Source organism: Squalius cephalus (genome assembly GCF_949319135.1).
Source record: "Squalius cephalus genome assembly, chromosome: 11".
NCBI classification, from domain to species: domain Eukaryota; kingdom Metazoa; phylum Chordata; class Actinopteri; order Cypriniformes; family Leuciscidae; genus Squalius; species Squalius cephalus.
Genome location: NC_137132.1, coordinates 18,511,069 through 18,535,649, shown reverse-complemented (window position 1 = coordinate 18,535,649; position 24,581 = coordinate 18,511,069). Strand labels below are relative to the sequence as shown.

At 37.5% G+C, this 24,581-nt stretch overlaps 1 protein-coding gene across 8 annotated transcripts in view; it reads right to left on the bottom strand.

Annotated features, from left to right (window-relative positions):
* The window catches only part of bcas3 (BCAS3 microtubule associated cell migration factor), a 222,242-nt gene that overhangs the window by 135,552 nt on the left and 62,109 nt on the right, over positions 1-24,581 (bottom strand). For 4 of the 8 annotated variants that reach the window (XM_079885981.1, XM_079885983.1, XM_079885988.1 and 1 more), the window contains exons 16-21: positions 21,422-21,572; positions 14,807-14,851; positions 8,622-8,746; positions 8,109-8,274; positions 7,549-7,649; positions 679-779 (exon numbers count right to left, since the gene is read on the bottom strand). In XM_079885981.1, coding sequence (XP_079742107.1) covers positions 679-779; positions 7,549-7,649; positions 8,109-8,274; positions 8,622-8,746; positions 14,807-14,851; positions 21,422-21,572 — 689 coding nt within the window. The remainder of the gene's footprint in view (positions 1-678; positions 780-7,548; positions 7,650-8,108; positions 8,275-8,621; positions 8,747-14,806; positions 14,852-21,421; positions 21,573-24,581) is intronic. The other 4 variants (XM_079885984.1, XM_079885986.1, XM_079885985.1 and 1 more) reach the window with 1 other exon arrangement.

Genomic DNA, 24,581 nt, shown 5'->3' with positions numbered 1-24,581 from the left:
TTAAATTGTTCATTGATGTTGTTATGCTGATAATATGAACTTTTTTTTTAAGAAATGTATTAAATTGCAAACAAAAAACAGTTGTACTATAGGCTTTTGGATCTCACTGTACATATCTTATAACAAAAATGTTTGTTTATTGAAATAAAGACTTTGAAGTATTAGAGTTTAAAGTTTTAGATGAAAAACTTCAACTTTTTAGAAAAATTATATTTATAAAATAATTTAAATCTAAATAGAAATGTAAAAAACTAAAAGTTATTAAAATGACATCACATTCCAAAATGTATAAAACTTAAACTAAAATTAAAAACTAAAAATATAAAATTTAAAGCTAATAAACAATACTATAAATAATACTAAAACAACACTGTAAATAAATAATAGTTTGTTTTCTTGTCTAATAAATCAGACAATCCTGCATAACAGTGCTATGCTTTAGTCTGGATGACAGGTGGAAATAAAGGATAAAAAATTTGAGCAGATCCATGTTAGGTGTACGTACCTGATAATGGGGCAAGAAATTATTAATGTCTTCTACTGGCAGCAACTCAGTGATGCATTATCACTGTAAGTGTTTCACTGAAATGTATGATGTGTGTATTGCTGTTTATTACGGTTAAAGTTAAGCTAATGTAGAGATGAAGGTCATAGGAGAAGGCCGGAGTTCTGACTGACCTGTGAGAGCCATTCTTCATCCTCCTGGCCACTGTGATCAGAGGCCAGGCTGTCATAAGACTCATGCCGGGTGATGGGGCCAGGGCTGCCAGGAGGTACCACTGCACACAGAGAGAAAAAAGTAAACTAAAATTATTATATTATATTATATTATATTATACTATATTATATTATATTATATTATATTACATTACATTATATTATATCATCACCTTGCCAATAAATAAATAAATAAATAAAAGCTGTAATTACATTATGACTGTTTCTGTAAAAATTGCACTGTACGGCACTTGCATAAAAGAACAATTCTATTATATGAAATTATTTTATATTATATTATAATAATTATATTATATTATGAGATAACCTTGCCAATAAATTTTTTTTATAATAATTTTAAAAACTTCATGTCATTCGTTCCATTATGACTGTTTCTGAAAAAAAGTGCACTGCAAGTCACTTTCATAAAAGTGCCAATATATTATATTACATTATATGAGTTGGCTTGCAACAAAATAAATAAATAAATAAAAAATAATAATAAAATAATAATAATAATAATAATAATAATGTTGTTCCATTATGACTGTTTCTGTAAGAATTGCACTGTAAGGCACTTGCATAAAATAACCATTATATTATATTATATTATATTATATTATATTATATTATATTATATTATACAGTCACCTTGCTAAAACAATCCTCAGGTCGTTCCATGATAACTGTTTCTGTACGAAGTACACTGTAAATCACTTTGCATAAAAGCACCAATAAAACACCTAATTAGCAATTAACATTTCTGTGCTGTAGAAAGCCAGTCAAAATGTTCACAGTGTGTTTTGGTATGTGAGAAAGCGAGACAGATAAAAGAGCGCGGAGCTTTCAGCAGCAAAGACAGCAAGGACAGAGACAGATGGAGCACTTGGAGGCTTCGCTAAGCAGGCGCCAAGTATTCAGACTAATGTGCACAATCAGTGGATTCCCTTCCCACCTCCAGGCAAACACATGCCTTTGTTACCAATGTACATAATACAGCAGTGAATAATAAAGATGTCAAGCCCTCATCTGGAGGACACAAGGAGCCCGTCCTGTTCCCTCTTCTTCTCTCTATCTGTCTCGCAGACATAAGTGCTCACACACCAGGTGTTCAGACACACTTGATGAGGTGATCCTGCCAGGTTCATGGCACAGTCACTACTGTGTGAGTAACAGATACACTGACACCTCCACTCGAAGAGGAAATCTGCTCGCTATCGGCCCCACTCAATCACAGTAACACTAGCCGCTGCCAGAGCGCGGCCTCCGCTATCCAAGCACGCTGCATTATGCCGACATAAATCGTAGAGTGACTTACCGACCTCTGATGGGTCAGAACAGAGCCAGACCATGTTACCTCTTAAACACAATCAAGCTCTGGCCCTCCTCCTTCCCCCCCTCCCAAAGCCCAGGGGGACAATAAGTGTTGACTAATAAATAATTGAAGCGTAAGAACAGTAGCTGGCTCTGTAGATCAGGTTACAGTGGGTTCATAATGGCCGGGCTTAAGAGGTCGAGGGCTCCTGGACTGTTAAGAGCAGTTTATCTGTTGTGAGTTAGAGTGTGAGCAACAGAATAAGGACAGGAAACAGGCCCTGACCGCATAAACCCGCAGTATCACAGTCAAAGCCTGGTTACAAATTTGCTTTGGCCACCAACACACAAACCATGTACAAACGACCTTTCAGTTAAATAATGTTTGTTCAGGTGCATAACTGTGCACGCATTGACACCTGGAAACAGAAGCCAGACCAGGTTTGGTTAATGTTGTTGCCATTACTATAGTTATTTTCTCCACACTAGAACTAGTAATAAAGAAAATACTCATATTTTTAACCATTCAATAAATTCATTCTTAATTTATTATTTTTTTACAAAAGCAAATAAATCAATATATTTAAAATATATATTTATATATTTCCATGTTTATATAAAGAAGTCAGTATGTGAATAAGAATATGTGAACATCTAAATATGTATTAATTACAGTGTTGGGAAGGTTACTTTGGAAATGTAATAGGTTACAGATTACAAGTTACCCTATTTAAAATGTAATAAGTAGTGTAACTATTTCAATTACTTTATTAAAGTAATGCAACTGAGTAAATGTAATTTAATTACAATTTTTTTCTCAGTAACTGTAAAGGATTACAGTTACTTTTATTTTGTAATTAAATTACATAATGCAGTTACGTGTAACTAGTTACTCCCCAAAACTGATTATTCAGATATTTACATGTGTATTTCATTTTTTATTAATTCATTCATAAGTGTGGTCTTGTATTAAATGCTTTTTCTATCACTGTTGTTATTTTCCCCACATTTCCTCAAAATGAATAAATAAATTGAAGCCCATTAATTATTGAGTGAATCCATGTTCCAAAAACAAATATGTTTATTTAAAACTATATTTATTTATTTCCATATTTATATAAATTAATCAATATGTCAATAAAAAAATGTAATACATATTACATATCTACTAAATTTGTATTATTTCTTTTATTAATTAACTTATTGCATTATTATTTGCTTTAATGCATGATTTATTGCTTGGTCCACAGAAAAAAAGTAATCCTATATATGGCCATTTTGTATGTCCATTAAAAAAGTTTAATCAAAACAATTCTCCGTGTTTGTCTTATGACATTTTCTTCGGGTTTATCTTGCATTAAATGTGTCTGCCATCACTGTAGTTATTTTTTTCTACTCTGTCACTTCAAAAAAAAAAAAAAAAAATTACTTAATTATTTAGTATACACAGCTATTCAAATAATGCCAGGTGTTTGGGTATATTTTGCTCGCTGTGTTCCAAAAACACAATGAAAGATTATGTTAATTAAAAGTGCTAAATGTTGTAAAGGTCACGGTCTTCACTTTCCTGCAGCTCTGAACAAAACCCTCACACCTTTCCTTAAGAAATCAGGACTCATTCATTAGAGAGCTCTCAGACTCACAGCCGCCACTCTCTCTGCTCAACGACAGCTAATGTCGCAAGCTGAGGATTCCCTGAGCGCCGTCAGTTGGACCGAAGGAGCTTCGCTGGGCCAGCGTGTCCTTGTTATCTACCCATCATCTGGGTATCATCAGCAGTGGCTGGGTAATGCTCCCCTTCCCGAGAGCTGCCAAAGGCTGGGCAGATGGACAGGTGGAGATAGTGACCAAGAAGTGGCGCCACGGTTGCTTTTATCACCAGTCGTGCAGGCTCCAGCTCCTCTGACCCTACCGTCCACATGCTGCATTTTTAATCAGCCAGGTCATCCAATCTAGAAGCAAGACCAGAGCTGTCAATCACAAAGCCCTGCTCGCTGCGAGTCCTCACAGTTTGAGGGTAAAGTCACGCACCCCGCCCATTTCTGAGACGAGTGAGCCTGGGAACTGTCCACTACCAATGCACCTCTGCTATCTCCAGCTCTCTTCCGCCATCTTTCTTTGTATTCTCTCCTCTTCAGAGTAGCCTTTTACAAAGTAATTACAAAGAAAACGACAGGCTGATAACATTAACGGCTTCTTTGTGCTTGATCCCTAAAGGAGGCGCATCACTTCCTGTGTACAACTGCTTAACTTAGAAGACCCTAGTGAGAATCTTGTCAACAAAACTATTGATGGAAATGTTTGTTAAAGGGTTTCTTTTTTCGGCAACGTTAATAAAGATGAGACAAAAAAATGTATCATTATGATAATAATTTAACTGAAAACAAAAATAATATATTATCGCAAGTAAAGTGACTAAAATACAAATCTGTGTAAAAATGAACACTGGAAAAATCTAAAATCCCGTACATTGCATTCGTAAGTCGTTGCCGTTAATGGCCCAACACAATGCAGCATACAATCAAAGGTAATAATACAATAAAAGGTAATAATCATAAAAAATAGGGGGAAAAAAATTCAGGATATTAACATAAAAAAAAAAAGTGTTTTAGATAATCCAATCATAGTCAATAATGTCATGCTGATATACGTCTTAATATATAAAATATTTGATTATCTGCACTTTATTTTGCACTTTTGAAGTAAAATGCCAATTTCATCCAGTAAAACTAGATGCTAGGTTAAAGTAAAATGAATGGGGAAAAAGTATATATTTAAATTTAAACATTATGTAATAATATTATAATATAATAAACACAAGCACATATACACTATATATATATATATATATATATATATATATATATATATATATATATATATATATATATATATATATATATATATATATATTACTAGAAAAAGTTGTAACTGGGCTCTTTCTTGCAAGAAAATGACATCTATGAAAAGTTTCAGTCTGGATTCAGACCGCATCATAGCACTGAAACTGCACTCGTTAAAATCACAAATGATTTACTATTAGCTTCTGACCAAGGCTGTATCTTAATACTAGTTTTACTTGATCTTAGTGCTGCGTTCGATACTATAGATCACACAATACTCTTAGATTGACTACAAAATTATACTGGTGTTCAAGGACAAGCATTAAGCTGGTTCAGATCATACTTATCTGACCGCTACCATTTTGTCTATTTAAATGGAGAAAAATCGATCATAACTCCAGTAAACTATGGAGTGCCGCAGGGATCTGTGTTAGGCCCTCTTGTTATTCTCAATATATATGCTGCCACTTGGAAATATTATAAGGAAACATGGAATTAGTTTCCATTGTTATGCTGATGACACTCAAATCTATATTTCATCACGGCCAGATGAAAACACTAAATTATCCAAATTGACAGAGTGTGTTAAAGATATAAAAGATTGGATGACGCGCAATTTTCTTTTATTAAATCCAGACAAGACAGAGGTACTAATCATCGGTTAAAAAAAAACGCCCACAAAACCTCTCACACTACAACTTTAACATACAGTAGTAGGATGTCCTGTTACTTTATCCTCTACAGTAAAAGACCTGGGTGTTATACTAGACTGCAACCTGTTTTTTGAAAATCATATTTCATATGTTACAAGAACAGCCTTTTTCCACCTTAGAAACATTGCTTAGCTACGCAATATGCTATCAGTTTCTGATGCAGAAAAGTTAGTTCATGCATTCATGACATCGAGACTAGATTACTGTAATGCTTTATTAGCTGGTTGTCCTGCATCCTCAATAAACAAGCTACAGTTAGTCCAAAATGCCGCCGCTAGAGTTCTTACTAGAACAAGAAAATATGATCATATAACACCGATTTTATCATCACTACATTGGTTACCTATAAAGTTCCGTATTAATTACAAGGTATTGCTACTGACTTATAAAGCCCTAAACGGCTTAGCTCCAGTCTATTTAACGGACATTCTATCGCCCTATAATCCATCGCGCTCTTTAAGATCACTAAATTCGAGGCTTTTGGTCATACCTAGGATATCTAGGTCCACCAAAGGACGGAGAGCATTTTCACATTTAGCTCCAAAACTCTGGAATAGTCTTCCAGATACTGTTCGTTGCTCAGACTCGCTCTCCCAGTTTAAAACTAGATTAAAGACGCATCTCTTCAGCCAGGCATTCATATAATACTTTTAATCTTACAGTTAAATCCGACCTCTAGGTCATAGACGACAGAGGAGAACTGGCCCCCGACTGAGCCCGGGTTCTCCCAAGGTTTTTTTTTTTTTCTCCATCAGGTCACCTGATGGAGTTTTTTCGGTTCCTTGCCACTGTTGCCTTTGGCTTGCTCAGTTGGGGATATTTAATTTAATTAATCAATCAATCAACAATACTATTGATCAGCATTACCAAACGTGGACGTTTTCCACTGGAAACAAACATTGATGTATTATTTTAATGTAATACTGTGAAGCAGCTTTAATACAATCTGTATTGTGAAAAGCGCTATATAAATAAACTTGACTTATAATATATACACACACACACACACACACACACATATACTGGAAAACCCTAAACTACACTGGATATGTCAGTGGTTGCTGCTCGCAGTGCGATACAAAGCAGAGAGCAATCAAAGGTGGCACGTCGTGGGCTGCCCAGCACACTGAGGGCCGGGGGCGACGGGGAATCATGGCCAAATGCATGTGCACATATACTTTCCTGAGTGTCAGGTCGGGGAGGTTCTGCTGTAACAGAAGTGCACGGGGCAAAGATCTCTGGCTTATTTTAATAAGACATTAACGTTAATGCACTGAGCAAGCTAATTATGCCTTTCTTTGCCCCTGGTGAACCGCATCCACACCGAGCCGCTGCCACGACCGCTCATGCCCGGCTATTTCATCACTCTGACACATGCATGGCGATTAGACCGACTTCTGGAGAATATTCTACCCGTTAGGCCTTGAGCACTTGGGCTTTAGTGGCAGAGAAGAAATGTGAAGCTTGGCCTGAAGGACCCAGACAGCTAATTACTCATTAATGTTTATGATTATCCAGCTAACGTAACAATGCTCACTTATTCAAGATATATTAGATGTGTGGTCATCCGTGAGCCTTCTGCCCTCGAGTTGCATTCTCTTGCCTTTCATATGTCAACCCAAAGTGCTTGCGCTCTCCATGCACTTGTTATTAAATTACATGGGTTTAAAACCACACTAATTGGTTTAATCTGAACTTCGGGTTAATTTGGCTCTATGATGAGTTTCAGGGCACGGATGTACTACAGAGTGACAAAGGCCTGATTCACGAAACCACCGGAGACAGAAAAGCGCTTCACCAACTGCTACGTCAAATGGAACGGGCTTATCTTCTGCAACCTTTCAAAAAACGGGCAGACAGAAGAGATTGAGTTTACCGTGCATGTTTCTTGTGTTGTGGTGTACCAATAAGGGCTAAAAACAACTGTCTCCAGTGAGACAGACGTACACACATATACTTACATCCAGCCAGGAGGTACTGATAGTACTGCACGAAGTCTGAGGCCAGCACCAAGGGGTGGTTGCTGTTGAAAGGTGGTTGTAGCTCATTCCACTGCGGTGTCCTACTCAAAACAAACACAGAAATCAATTTAGGAAGCGCATATCAAAAGGCCAGATGTATATAACAGTCTCCAGCTGAGCTATAATGGACTCAAACTCTCCGCAGCCCAGCAGAACTTCCATTTCTCAAATCTCATGTGGGCTGCACGGGCTATACAGCTCACGACATATAATCATTGAACATGTACAATCAGATCAGAAAGCCATTCTGAGAGCAACCCCTGCCTGTTTCCATTTTCTTCGCTCGGTCACAAGCATTATTGCATTACGACTGAGCTCAGCGTCTGGGTCCGTGGCAAGCTGTGACATTAATCATTTGCTTGCCCTCATTAAGGCGCCATTTAAGCTGTTTTATGTAAATGATACGACTGCAGTAGGTTGTGTCAGGTGCTTCTGTCGGACTGAAGGTGAAGTGTAAAAGCAGGTAAATAGGTGTGGTGCTGAGAGCCTCGGGGCAAGACCTGGCTAGATTCCAACAGGCTCTCGGACAGGTGTTCAGCTCCAGAGGCGTGTCGTCGCCTATCTTTTGAGCCGTGCTGATTGGACGAGGCTCCAGCACATGCTCCACCAGGTTTCCGTAGCAACTCAGGATGTACAGCGATTCAACAACAGCCTGGCGAGACTGATCTAACAGGGAAGAAAAGTCAAATCCAAGTTTTTAAAGATTAAGATAGTGGTTTCTAACATAGCCTCAGAATTGTTTTTGTGGATTTTTTGGAACAGATTTTGAAGTTTCATCTGATACCACTTAAAGAAGCAAAGCAGCAAAAAGAGCATACCAAAGCGTATGATAAATAATAAATGAATATAAATATATATTAACTAAAATACAATGAAATATAATAAAAAATGATGTTTAAAAAAATTTATCACCAAAAGTCACACCACTTAATTAGGTTCAAGCTTAAAAATGATGTCTAAATAAAGCCCAAGATAAAATGCTCATGCACTGAAGGTTGTAAGCCATGTCAAACCTTTCTCTCTCTTCAAGTTGGGGTTGGTGATAAACCAAGAGCGAGAGGAGGCGAAGACTGCAGCCACGCAGAACTCCCCACCGCTGGACTTACTGGGTGAGATTTGGGGAGGCGGCTTGGCTTTGCTGCAAAAAAGAGACATAAATGACAATAAGAATATAGAGAGTGAAAGTCTGCTTTTGGGGAATGACATCAAGAGGAAAAGAGGAAAAATAAAGCCACCTCACAGACGAGAAAAGAGACACAGTTGAGAGGAACAGAATATGAACGATATATCTGCATATGAACGATATCACTCAAAAAGCTTTGAATGAAAATTGCACATCCACAAATAAAATACTGGGCTTGTAACCAACAACATACTACAGCACACATTCATACTTCATGCAAGTAAAAAAAGAAAGAAAAAAAAGTCATAATCCAAAGAGACACAGTTTACAATACAATCAAATCAAACAATTTAATAAATAAAAATGTAATCAAATAAATTGTAAATGCTTTTAAATAAGAATTTTTACAGGATTCTAATTTCACTTCATTTGTATTGGGAGAAATAGCCACTTTTAAGTCTTAATTAGAAAGTACAATTTCACCACATGTTGCCCAGAAAAACATGGCCTCACCAAATCTGAGGATGTTTTTTATTTCTGTTTTGTGTGCATAATGATGTTGTTAAAGCTCAACACACACACACACACACACACACACACACACACACACACACACACACACACACACACACACACACTGAGTCTAGTCTACCACATAATGGCAGTACTTTTCTTATAAAGCTGCTTCAAATGGAGGCTTTAAAGTTGCTTTGGAAGGCCTCATTCCAGTCTTGGCATTTGAGAAAAATTATTAGGGCCTATTGAATTATTTTTTACGTCAGGAAGAGTTTGAAGAAGCCAAGGAGAAAAAAGGGTCATGGGCTGAGAGATAAGGGCTTGCATATGGAATTAATCCTAGAACAGTAGCCATGTGGTATCACTGTCTGACTCCTGCACTAACCAGCACTGTAAAACCTGCCCTCTACTGTATATCTCATTCAAACAACAGACTCCAAAAACACTGACTACTGGCAGTTTCACACAGAACCACGCTCCAGATACAGTACCATCAGCTATGCACACATACACACTCAAATACACACAAATGGATGGGAATGGAAGCCAGCAAAATAAAATATTAGGCTTAACAATTTAACACATTAAATTGTGACTGGATGAAGTTACTTGACAAAGCATTCTAAAAACGCAGTACTCCATGCACAAAATGATAAATAATAAAAACAGTGATTGCTTTCTAAAGCAAACTTTGTAACATCAATTTTTCAATATTTACTTCTGCCAAAATAATATAATGTATAAATTATCTTCACTTGGGGACTTTTGACTTTTTACACTTTAGATGCCAAACTCTTAAATATGTGAGCCCCATGATTAACACAAAATATAAAAGGCAGTTATATATTTACATGTAAAATATCCATTTATATTTAGTATTAAAATATCGTTTTACAGTACTGTTTGGGTCAGTAAGATGTTTTTTTATTTTTTTTATTTATACTTTTATTTAAAAAAGTGAAAACATTTACAATATTTCTTTCTCAAATAAATGCACCACAGTTTTCACAAAAATATTAAGCAGCACAACTGCTTTCAACATTGCAATAATAATAAAAAATGTTTCTTAAGCAGCAAATCAGAATATTAGAATGATTTCTGAAGGGTCATGTGACACTGAAGACTGGAGTAATGATGCTGAAAATTAAGCTTTACAATCACAGGAATAAATTAAATTTTGAAACATATGCAAATAGACAACAGTTATTTGAAATTTTTACTTTATTTTTGATCAAATTAATGCAGCCTTGGTGAGCACAAAAACACTTTTTTCAAAAACATTAAAACCGACCCCAAATGGTTGAGTATATTTTTTATAATTCTACTGTACTAAAGCCAAATCAAACAATTAAAATATTATTGGGAACACATTATCTAAAATGTCAGATGTGTAAACCAGAAGAGAAACATTTTCAATTCAAATTTGTTTGTATAATGCTATGTAAAGTTAATTTGTAATCCCTAAAATGTTTTGCAGGCCCCAGACACTGCCTTTCAGTTTGAAAACCCTTGATACATATGATTAATTCATCAGCATATTATGCAATTAATTCAATTCCCATCTGTAATCGAATGACAGCCCTAGTCATTATGCACTAAAAGATCAGATAACTGCAAAACAAAACTGCCGATTGTAATGAAATTGTTGTAGACCGTGGAGTCTGGACTGGGAGTTAATGTGGATGAATTGTCCAGTGTTTGAACCGGGACTCCTCCAGCCTTGCATTACACTAATAGGTGTTGAGTGACCTGTTGCTGAGCTGCACTCTCACTCTGTCACTTCCCTTAAAACTGTCATCAAGTCGTAAATTACTCTCAGGACGAGGAGTGATGCTGACATCTTTGTTTAGCCGACACCAGGCGAGGATTGCTGGTCGGGAAGGACTAAAGACAAAAAAGACAAAGTAAAGAAAAGCAGGGAGAGATATTGGCACGTGTTTATTGGTGTTGGACGGAGGTGAAGCGAATAACTAAAAAGCTGAGCAGTGCGTGCTGCTGATGGGGAGATACCAGAGGTTTGTTAGTATATCTGCTTTGCCGAAGCAGACGAGAGCGTCTCGCTATCTGTCAGTGTAGAACAGGGGACACAGCACTAAACAAACACGCTCAGCCGCCACAGGATTTGAAGAGCGGAGTACAGTGAAGTGCACATTTCCTTTCCCCCCCCTCTAATAAAAGCAGGAATCCCAAGAGGGATAAAAAAGGAGAGAAGACAGCAGACATTTTGATAACCTCAAATCTTTAGAAACGCCACTTCCTTTGCCCTGACCATCGCTGACCGTAGAGAAAAACATTGAGTGTAGCTCAAAGAAGCATTTAAATCCTTCCTGACCCACCGCTGTGTTCAAGGCAATGAGGAAAGTGAACGAGCTAAGCAGTTTTCCAGTCTAGGATGCAGGTAAAGATCTGGCATTTTCAGAACGCAGTTTCTTGAAAGGAAAACTGCAAAGGATGGGCGCACAGATGTTTTTAATAACAAAACCAAACCGACTTCGGTGTGACTAAACATTTATTCCTCTGAGATCACAGGCTGAAGCCGTCTGCCACAAATCTGAGAGGAAATTGTATCCGTTTCTGAGTGCTTTGCATAATAAATCTGGAAATATTCTTTAAAAGGTATATAATGTCATGCCAGTAATGATGATGAGACCAAAAACACTGCAAAGAACCAGTCTGAGCTAAAAGCCGGGCATAACTTTGAGCGCTCATCAGCTAGCGGTGCACTGACTATGGCCAACTATGGTAAGAGCTCTTTGAAGAGGCATTGGTCAGAAGATGATTTGGTCAACATGTTCTTATTCGAGTGCACTTCACACTTGCATTGCGTCTGAATTTCCTTGAAACGACCGCTGGAGTTGGTTTGTCTGTATATGAAATCACTTTTTTCCTCTTAAAGTGGCTAGCATGACTCAAGCTGTAGTGATTCAGCGGGCCATTTGAGCGAACGGATTATTCTAAATAAATATTGGCATGGGGAGCAGCTTACACAAAAATGTATCTGAAAATCAATAAATTATGAAACTTAAACATATTTAGTGAGATGGAGGAGAAGGGAAGACAGACGCTACTAAACAGAAGCCAATTTCATCTTCCCCCTATTGGCATTTCCCCTGCTGCTTCTAGAGTGTTTTTTCCCCTCTCTCTCTTTCTCTCTCTCTAACTAATTCACTGAAAAGACTCCTTGCATGTCATTTCCACTTTTAATTTAACATATGAGGACTCTTGACGTGAGCTAATAGCTTTTCCTCAAGGGCATAATTCAATCTGTGATGTCCACCATCAAAGCCCGGCCACATTACAGTCCCGGCCACAGACGAGGCGCCATCAGGGGGAAGGCGGCCCCTATTTGTTTTCAAACAAATGCGACAGCGCTTTAAACGGCAAGAAGAAGCACGGACCTCATTTTAACGTATTGGGGGACTGGCCGTGACAAGCTGACCATATGGTCGGTGTACGTCAAGCAGCGGGGCCTGTGTTACAAAGCTCATGAAAGGATAGTGCAGAATGCAGACATATCTCTCAACGTCACATTTATTATCTCACAGCAGCTTTTCCTCGGACATGGCTCAGGCACACAGCCACAGTCCACACACACCGTGGCAGCCATTTGGGAGGCCGGCATCAAACGCTAAAAGAGAAACAGAAATGTTTCCCCTCCATTTCCAACGTTCCAGCTCATTGGGATATCGTTGAGGAAGGTGCCTGATTCGGCATGATTTCCCTTTTCCTTAGAGAGATGCTGGAAAATATGAGTTCCCCAGGTGTGAGCGCAGCTGTCTATGGTATTTACAAGCTGGCAGGTTTTGAGGTTTGTGATAGTTGTACTTCGTTCTTGGCTCTTCTGTGAGTTTAAAAAAAATAAATCAGATAAAACATGTTAAAGCTTCCATAACCTACAAAAACTTTTCCTGAACAGTCTCATATCGTACCATTCTTCTTTTTTTTATGTTGCAGATTCTATTTCTATTTTTTGAGAATGAAAAATAGTTCCAGAACCAAGGTAGCTGAAAAGGTGGACAGTCACGGCGCTCTATAGCATTATTTTTTTTACTCTTTATCAGTCTACTCTTGATTTGATTACTTTTAATTTACTTTAATCCATATGTCTCCTGAGCTGTTTATAATGAAATCTTATGTTCTGCCATTTTGTATTTGAGCTGATATTTTCCATCTTATTTTTCTGCGTGGGAGTGTTCTGTTTTGGAATACTAGATGATTCCTCTAATACAGCCACGTGATATTAAGCACATTTCACTTCTCTAAAAGGAAAAACTAATTACCATTTAGTACTACATCTAAAATCAATCATATGTTTCTGATGAAATGTGGAGCTCCAGTTGTGTCACACATTAATGTGCCTAGCCCAGTCAAGAGGAAGCTATGGGGAATATTAAGATTTATCATGTTAATGATGATGCTTTGAAACACATACGTCCTCAGAGATCACAGTAGAGCAGCGCAGGAAAAAGATCTAATAATTAAAACGTATGTGAGGACACCACAACAAAAGCTGAAACCTAAGCCAGAGGAATGACAGCAGCATATGTGATACAATTTTTTAGGGTGTGAGGGATGCAGGGCGGACCATTTTGCTGAGATTCAATCTTTGAAGCTGCAACTAAAAGATTTATTTTTTTATTTTTTAATCCATACATGCAAACTTATTTTTTCAACAAAATTATTCATTGCTTTCATAATAATCCTCCCTTTTGATAGTAAAGTAACTTTTCGAGTTTGCATCTAATAAAAAAATCTCTGTGTTTTTCTCCATATAAACTCAAGCCAATGATTATACATTGTCCAAATAAAATTGTCACATCAAATTAAAGGGTGAAGAAGATGAATGGCTGCAATTGCATTGCACACATCTGTCTCAACCATCGGCGAGAGCTGTGTGCGGACTGCGGAGCACCGATCATTTTTTCACCCTTATTCCAAATGTCACCAGCCAATAAAATTATAACGACAGCAATATGAATGTGAACACAAAAGCATTTTTGAATAAACAACCTCTGTCGTCTGTTTGGAAAAAATGAAGCAGGAAAGGAAGGATCACTTTGAAGAGAAGGTTCGTTTAAACCGCAGGACGGACTGACAAACAGAGCTCTGATATTGTCTAATGTAGCAAAACACAATATTTTGCAATGAACTCTAGAACAAAAACTCTTTTCTCTTTCCCATGAATTCAATGACACTGACTAACTTGACTAACCATGCCAAGCTGGTGTCTTAGATATACTTATGACCAACAAAATTCCTCTCACAATGGCCTTTCCATTCAGTACTATTCAACAGGCAACATTTTCAATTAAAAAGAATTAGGTTAGCAAATAAATAAAAAAATACACAAAAGCCAAACAGCAAATCCACATACAGAAACGGAACAAAAAAATTACAATAAAAAACACATCTCTCTGTTCTTCCCACAGCGTGCTAGAATAAACTCAAGAAACGAAAAACAGGACAAAAGATTCTTGGTAACAAACAAAAGATGGAATGAACGCAGTCGTTTGCTGAAGCGCGGACAAAGCATGCTGGGAGTGTATTGGAAAAACTCACCATGGAGTTTTAATGGAAAAACATCCAGCCCCAAAGAGGTAGGGTCTTCATGAAGGGACAGATGCACAGAGATAGATGGGAAAAGCATTATTATTATTTGACTGGGTAAACAGTTTACTGGTTTATGATACATAAGTTAAAAAGCAATAAAATAGTGGATTTTATATATTATATATATATATATATATATATATATATATAAAATTTACTCAATAATAGACTCAATTTTCATTAAATGTCTAAAGAAAACTCCATTGGTGGTATTTAGGAGGGACATGGGAGACATGGGGTCCGTTTCTTGCAGTCTGACAGTTCAATAGAAGTTCAATAGTGGTTTAATTGAAGTAAGATGCAGTGAGAGATGTTTTATGCTGAAGGGTTAGTAGGAAGGAGAAGTGGATCCCTGATCTACAGCCAAAACAATGGATGACCGTAAACATTTTACAGCCAAAAGTGTTTCCCAAAAGCAATAAAAAGGACATGAAATCCAACTCTGGCAGAAGTCGCCGCACAAGTTGCGGCCCTTTGAATGAGTTTACTATTCAGTAGGGGTGAATCACTGTCTGCAAAACAAAACCTTACAGTTTTACACCGACATTGAATCTTTCTCATTGGCAAACTTCTATCATGAAGAATTTTTTTTAGATCAAATCGTGGCGAGAGAGATGAGTGATGGTCAGGCTAAGTTTAGCTTATAATTACCATTGTGTTTGACATTCTGGATAATGAATGAATCATATTTGCACAAAGGGCGTAAGATACTCAAACATCACGGGCCGAGCTAAACAATCAAATCAGCAGGTTGCTTAGTTGCGCCTCAAGTGGCGCAGTACAACCGTCGAGTGTGACACTTCAGCTGGACACAGCAAATATCCAGCTGTGAAAATGGATGGACGCCAATGCTAAATGAATACGTTTCCAAGGAGATGGAAACATGTTAAACCTGGGTTTGTTTAGCAGCATTGATGATCGGTTTGGTGTTTGTGAGATATAAAACGCCTATAAAAGATTTCAGGACACAAATAAGTAGGACAACAGCAACACCATGCTATCTATCACATGACACGCTCATGCACTTCTAATAAGATCAGACCTGCCTGCAAACCATAACAATAACATAAAAAAAGCAAGTGAAAAAGCAGATTTCATCCAAATCCGTAGAGTGCTATGAGGGTCTTTATTCCTGAGAAATGTTTACAGGGAAAGATGCCTGTTAACAGGAAGCAAGAAGTCACATGATGACATCCAGTGAGCGTTTAGGGCAACAACCCCACTTCAGCAGAATAATCTTTCACACGTTTATCTCTCTGCACTCTGTGATCCTAATGCTGCACTTCCAAAGGCATTAAAATGAGGTGATTTGCAAAAGCTTTACGCCATGACATGTCACATGGCTGGGTAGCACCCGAGCTCTTTAAGCTATTGTACGGTCATTATGGCACTATGAGACAATGGCCCAAAAGCAGCTCAATTCACGTATTATACTAAGCCTAATACATCTGTGAGGTTAGATCCAGCAACACACACATGAGTCTTTGTCTCATATTTAGGCCTATATGATATGACACAGTTGAGCAATATCACACAAGCGTTGTTTTTATCCCATATAGCAAGAGTGCAAATGTGATATTGATTTTAAACAACTGGTAATATTGGGATATATTTTATACAAAATATTGTCTGTTTTTGATAATTCTTTCCAATGAAAATATTACCTATAAAGCCAGAGCAGAACTGTTGTGCGTCTCCGAGCAACACACAGCGGTGTTTCGTTCCTGAATGAATTTGCGTATTGAGCGAATCAATCAGTTGAAACAATGATTCAATGGCCCATTCATAAAGAGAGCCATTATGTATGTTCGACTTGAAGCGGCGCTGCACAGACCGTTCGGTGTATGACATCAAAGTTTTGAATAAGTAAGTCAGTCCTGCAGTAAGTACTGCATTCCTGAATAAATCAGCAGTTTGAAGTTTGAACTAATCAAATTAATGACTCAATTATTTACTCATTTAGACATTTACCGCCACCTACTGGCAGTTTTAGTTTCTTATTTATTAATATAAGTACTTGCCCAAAAATGAAAATTCAGTTTATTTACATTTACTCACCCTAGTGTTGTTTCAAACCTGTGTGACTTACTTTGTTTTGCGGAACATAAAAGAAGATATTTTGAAGAATGTTAGTAACCAAACTGTTTTGGTCTGTAAATATATCTAAATATCAATTCAGATGCAGCTTCTGAAAAAAAAAAAAAAAAAAAAATGGCTGTTGTAGCCTAAAAATCTGTGTGTAATAAATTCAATGTTGAATTAAAATATTTATTTCTAAAAAAAAAAAATTGTAATGACTATTTGATGCTGTTCTCGTTTAACACAATAATGACTTTAAATGATCTTTTGGGGGTAATTTCGCATTTTTGTGCATATATATATATAATAGTGGCAATTATATATATATATGCTGTCACTTTAAGAATGCACGGACCGAATATACTGATACTGTTTCTTTCTCAACTGTTCACTTGTGACATAACCGAGAGAATACAGGGATTTTGACATACAGTAGTCAACATTTGAAGTGGATTAAAAAAATCAAAGGTGTCCTAAGACAAAAACGGGTATTGTTCCGAAACGTTGCTGTCTGACACGTGCCCCTCTTAAAATAGTTTTAATGTGTAAATTGGCAAGACAAAACATGTCCAAATGATAAACTTTTACGCTATGATGGTTAAACCACAAGCGTGCCAAACCGTGGGGCCTGGTCCATACGGATCACGGATCAACATGGATTTACATGTAAAAGGTATTTGAAAAGGCAAAACAAGTCAATGAGAGTTTCATAATATTGGGTTTTAATAAATACTATGTGAGTATAAGCCTACAAAAATAATATAGTATTGGTTGGTTGTTGAGCACGAGATAAATGGTAAAAATGTGTAAACATTAAATAGAACTGAATCAGGAATTTGCTTGGGACTAAAACAAGCTCAAGCCCACACTGTAATTCTATTTGCTGTTATAAACAATCTTTAAAAGACAATAATAAGACACCAGCACAGTGACAAGTCGATCATGACCGAACCACCACTAGCATCACTGGGATTGACATCCTTTTCACTACAATCTTATACTAATATGCGGGTAAACATGGTCTAAAAATGGTACTGAGCTGGCTGATAAAGGAGGAGGAGGAAGTAAAGAACAAAAGGAGGTTACTCATCACTTAACAGACACATGGAAAAGGGGCGATGAAGTCATCAGTGCTGATATCAGACCTCACTGCGCTGGCTGATTTGACAGCTGAAATCAGGAGAACAGCTGAAGTGGTTCGCAGAAAAAGAAGGACACACAGTGACACAGCTCCTGGAACGGCTATGTACATTAACACTCACCCAGACACTTCTCATGCTTACAACATGAGTGTTTTTAAGCGAGTAAAGTATTAGTGAATGTTAATACTAAACTACGCAGGAATAAAAGATCTAAAAGTCAGTAGTTGGAACAGTGGCCTGTGGCCAGACATGGTGCTTATGTGGGAGTCATGAGGTTTGTGTTCTTTCTTGTGTATATACTGAAAAATCTAACTTGAATAGCACCATAGACATTAAAAATCATCATCAAAGCAAAAAACAGCATTAAGGCACTGAAGTTTTATATTAAAATACTAAATATAAAAAACAAGTATGTCGCAAGTACACAAGAATGTGATTTTGCAGTTTGAACAAAGAACTTTTAAGTGAATCAAAAACAGTGTTGTTATTGTTAAACTAATACAAATCGTTTTCGTTTATTGAAATAAAGCTGAAAATAAAACAGGGTATCTGCAGTGTTTTTCAAATCAAATGCAAGACTTTTTAAGACCTTTTTTAAGACCTGCACAGATTAAATCAATGCCGTATGAGAGGGGTAGGGCAATGTTTATGGTAACATACCCATAAAATGACTCTATAAACTACGATTTGAAAAAATGTAAGTTCAAAAACAGGTTGACAAAGAAAGTTTTATAAAATGATAAACCTCACATTTCAGCCGTCACACCATTTTTTAAGAAAAAGATGTCAAAATTATAAATGATTATATTTATATTATGATTATATTTGATTATGTGCACATTTGCTTATTTTCGATCCACCGGTTGATGTTATGAGATACCTGGGTATGTTTAAGGGTAAGCAAACGGATAACCTCAACTTTCAGTTCCAAAAACAGAGGTAACTTTTAGGGTATGCAAGTAGCCATAGCAAATTACTCTACTCCAGAGCAGGTTCTGTTCCAGGGTTAGTTACTTCAAAGGTGTTCAGCGCATGTGTGCCCTATTGATGAGGCTCCAGTGGGCATGATAGATTAATGGGCATGGTAGAAGAAAGCAGTATGGCAAGCTTTTTCTTTTCGATTCATTGCTCTGTTGAGAATGTCTTGTGTGTTAACTGTGAACATACTCTGGTTTGGCTGAACTTAGCGTGAACCAGTAGAATGCGGAGCGGCATGTATTTAGTATGTAACAGGCAGCGCACACATTTATTTAAATCAACACTTTTTAAGTTTAAAAATCAAACACATTAAGCCATGTTGCAATTCCTGTTTTTCTGTCGCCAAAATTGAACATCTCTTGAAATAAAGACTTTTTCTTATTCCATATAAAATAAGATATTTAAGACTTAATACTTTACGGCCTTAAATTCGATAAAACTGAATTAAGACTGTTTGAGGACCCTATTAAAAAAAATATTAGATGGAAAAACTAAAGATTTAAAATTAGAAAGATTGCCTTGCCAGATAAACGAAATAAAAGTTGAAGTATTATATTACTAAAACTGAAATAAAATAAATTAAAGCTAAACAAAAATATAAAAACACAGAACCAGTCCAAAACTCTGTACAATTTACAGCATTCTCAACATTAACAGAGAGAGAATTTCTTACATACTGTATGTGAGCAAAATGGACATTTTAACTGAAATGTACTCAAATGAATTGGAATCGAAACATAGGAATCTAATCAAACTAAGAAAATAAAATGGGAATCAAACTGAATCAAGAAACCTATATCTGAACTTCCTCTAAAAGGCACTCAAATCAACGCTGTGTTAATATCCAATATCGCTCACTTGAAGTTAGACATTTGTGGCAAGGACTGTTTCAGCACGCTTGATTTAGCCACGACACTAAATGTCCAGTTGCATTATTATAGACTGTGTCTTTAAGGAGGACGATCTCCCATGTGGTGGCCAGATCATTTGCCATTCACCAGCCTCAGCTCTGAGTGCTGCACATCTCAGTGTAAGTTTTTTTGGGCATGTTGATGGGCAAGGAGAATATGAGCAGAGACAGGTGGGTACAGCTGACTGACTGACATATACTATACGTAGACACACAACACAGTTCAGCACAACATAGGATGTCTCTTGTCTGCCGCCACATATGCTAGCCTCAGCTAAGAAGAGAAAGACAAAGGATGAAAAGGGACTAGACAACACTCTGACATCTATCTTTCACAATGTACAGCCTCAGACTCAGCATGTCTGTAGAAAAGGCTGTTTAAATGGGAACTAAGAGCATATAAGGTCTCCAAAGCCAGAAACTAAACCCTACGCAAGGCTGTATTTTTTAAACTTCAAACTAATGCTCTCTTGATGACTCTTCAATTCAAAACTAGAAGTAAGAGTCCTTAAAACAACCTCAGCGCAAAGTGTTCAGCATGACAATGAGCTACAGGGCTTTGTATAAATCTGCCTATTTAAAGTTGACCCGATGTGCCACTGTTTCGTTAGCGAATTTCCCATTCAAACTTTGCATTTAAATAAAAATAAACAATTGGAATAAGCCATAATTATGTTTAGTCAGTATGTAAATGCACACTGCAGTCATTGATATGGCAACCAGTCTTTACCGGCATGTTCATGTTACATGGAGAGCAACCGCATGCTCTGTCCAGTGATTGTAATGAATCTGGCTTAGGAACTAACGACCGACTACAGCAAAGATCCATGTGTGGGAGAATGTAGGTTTGCATGTTTGTGTAAATGCAGGCAATCCTCTGGCAAATGACGGTTTGATGACACTTAAGAGTTCATGCGAACTCAACTGCGTTTCAAATCCCCAACACAGTTCTCACAAATGAGAAATGCTATCGCCAGCAATGGCTGAAGCATCAATGATCACTGATGTCCAGTGACTTAGAACAATTATATTCTGTTAACCTGCTTGAGAATTGACAATGTAGCCTGGTCCGCAACAAAAGCTAACTGTGTAAAGTTGATGTTTATAACCGGTCTAACAGATGACACACATCAATAGGTTTTGAGATATTACCTGTATTAAGTACCTTGTATATACATAATTTCCATTGAGAGCTCTTCTTGGTTTAAAGTCACAACACACCAAATGGCAAAGATAACTGTAGCCAAAAGCAAGTAGCAGATTATCTATCCAGTCAGAATACAGTCTTCAAGCATCAACATTTCATTTTCGATTTGATGAATTATCTTGCACTTCAGTTGGAATTCAATTATAATTCTATAATTAACAATAATAATTTGTGATTTCTTAAGTAATATTACATTGAAATGTCTATACCGAACACCTTTAAGTGCTAAATAGTGTGCAGAAACCCACCCAGTGCGCTTGGTGATGGTGCCCAAGGTCATCGGTTGCTTGATCTGAGCCAGTGGTAGCACAACCGTCAAACTGGGTAATGCAGACAGGCGTGGGTTACCCATATTGTTGTTGGTGAAGTTGTTATAGGATTCTTGACTGGTGAGTTTGGCTGTGAAAGAAAAGGAAGAATTTAAATAATTTGAGTTTGAATTTAAATGAAAATTCTATAGGTCACATACATAATACACTATGATTTCTTTAAAAGGAATACGTAGTTTTATTCATCAATTAATGCATTAAATTGATAAAAAGATACAGTAAAAACATTTATACTCTTAAGCAGGATTTCTATTTCAAATAAAAGCTGTTCTCAGACTCATGAAAAAAATACACAAAATATTAAGCAGTACAATTTTAAACATTGATAATATACAGTGTAGGCCTATATATAGTATAATATATATATTCCTTGAGCACCAAATCAGCATACAGAAATTATTTCTGAAGGATCATGTGACATTGAAGACTGAGTAATGGCTGCTGAAAATTCAGCTTTGTCAAATATAAAATATATTAGAAGTTATTTAAACTGTAATAATATTTCACAATATTACCCTTCTAACTGTATTTTTAATCAAATAAATGAGACCTTGGTGAGCATAAGTGACTTTCACAAACGTTAAATCAGCAGCCTATGTTAAAGGGATAGCTCTTGCGTTAAAAATAAGGTGGATAACAATTAACAAAAAAATAAGCTGAATGGTGAAAATTCCAGTTTCAGCTAAATTCCAGCATTCCAGTTGTGCTAAAATATACAATTAATTCATAATAGAGCATGTTTTCTCAGGGAAACAAACACAACAGATAAAAGCTTTCTATAGCTCCCCCTTTAATTATTCACCTTTCATCAGTTTTTGTTTGTTTTTGTGTTGCTTTTCAATCCAAATGATACAGGCATCGATTTGATCCACGCTTCCACACCACAAAAACAAACCTATTTCGTGCATATGTACGCTGCACAAATATTTTACACAAAGTCGTTTTTTTAACTCCATTATATTTTCCCTTTCAACACATAATATTTCAGACCAGTCCAATAATCTCAGCGAAGATTTTCCTTGCTTCCATTGTAATATAACCAGGAAGAGGGTATTCAGGGGCTCAGAGAAATACCTGAGACACAAAACAATGATTATCTGAGGGCAAAAGCGCTGAGAGCGGCCGTGCCACAGTGTTGGAGGGTTTTTAGATCATTAGCCAGCCTGTCTGTGTCTCTCTAATACCCAGAAACGTTGTCTTTGTGCTTAACCAAAGAGAGACCATTTAGGCCTCATGGCCCTCGATAAAGGCTTGCTTTGGCTGGAGACATTACACAAACCCCTGCGCCATTCCACACAGGGCCCGGATCTCAAGGGCCCTTCACATTTCAAAACCACTACACCCCAAGCGCAGCCACCTTTTGTGTGCAAGAGCAGCAGAAAAGAAAAGGAATTTGAACAGGAAGCAGCCTGAAAACCCATAATGGTGCTTCTGGTGGACAAAGACGAGGAGTAGAGGAAGAAAATTCTTAATGAATTTAGCATCTTTCCAAGAAGGACACACTCAGTCTCTGCAAACTTTTTAACCCCCAATAAATCAAAACCCAACTCGGCCGTGGACACGCACGCAAACAGCGTCACGGCGGCAAAGCTTAAGCCATCAAAAAAAGCAGACGCCTCGCACGAGATGATGTGAAACTCAGCCACCAAATGACGCGAACCCGAGTGTGGCAGGTTTGGCCGGAACCCTCAAGAATGGCACGTCCGAGAGAGGCAAGGCGCCTGGCCAGTCAAAACGATACTGCTTATGGAGTTGTCATTTGATTAATGACTCATGTGTGATGGCCTGCGCAGTGATACATGACAAGCCAATGGAAAGAAGATCTATCGATGCAAATCCAAACTCCAAGAGGTAAGCCGGGTCACCCTCTGTCACCTGACCCTTCTGTTTAAGCTCACTCCGCTCCATTTGCATTTTCTTCTAATGGCACAGACCTGGCCGCCCTGTCACTGATATCTTGTTTTCTCCCCCAAGCTGTTCTATTTGCATCTGATAAAGCAATGAACACAAGCGATCCATCTAAACTGGCACTTTTCCATTCGTTATTTGGTTGATTTGCACACAAATAGCTAAAAAAACAACATTCTTACGCAAACATCATCCCATTTTAATCGCATCAACACTGAAGTGAATTAAAAAAACACAACCTTGAAGGGAGCCAACGTGAATAACAATCCTAGGGACAGAATATTGCATGACGTTCCAAAGTGTCAGCCATTGAGAAATCGCTGGGCTTTAAGGAGCATCTGCGGAAGATCTGAATTCCTAGAAAAAAGTCATACTCTCTCAGTTTGGGAATACTTTGATATATTCTGTTTCACACATTCACGTCTTTCGCGCTCGTCCAGGTTTCCCAGACATGCTCCTGTAAGAGCGTAGTTCACAGGAGGTAGGGATTAGGACGGGAGGAGAGGAGGGAAAAAAAGAGGGATGAGTGGAGAGGAAAAGGAACAATGGCGGTACCGCCGCACTCAGGGGGACGGCGCTGTCATGTCAAGTCTGCCTGTGCCAATTCCCAGAGCTATCATTATTAAAATACACACTTTCAAAGGAGGAGTACTACAAGTGGAAGTGGGGGGGGGGGAAGAAAAGTAAAAGGAGAGGCCAGAAAGTGCCGGATAAAAGCAATCCCGGTGGACAAAGTGAAAACAAATTAAAGAACCATTATAAAACACAGATGCTGCAAAGAAAATAAACTTCACAAGATTTACTGTTTTCAGAAGAAATCAGACATTGGTGGAAAAGCCATTTCTGGTTGCCTCTGCTTTTACAGTATCTGCTCACTGCTATTTTCAGGCTTGTAGTGGGGTCAAGCCAGCCTATGTGAAAATGGCCAACTGCCAGTCTTTTCCCCAACCGCCAGTGAATGAGAGTGCTTTTAAAGTGACAGCGGAGCTTTTTTATCCCCTGCAAAGTTTTCGGGTTGTACGGAATCTGCTTTAATGAGCAGAAACATTATATGAAACTTCCTGACTATTACCAGACATTGTGCCTTATAAGTATTTTCACCGAAAGACATCAAACTGCATTATAAAATGAATGTTTTCTGTTCCCCCTCATTCCATGTGCTGATTTCACT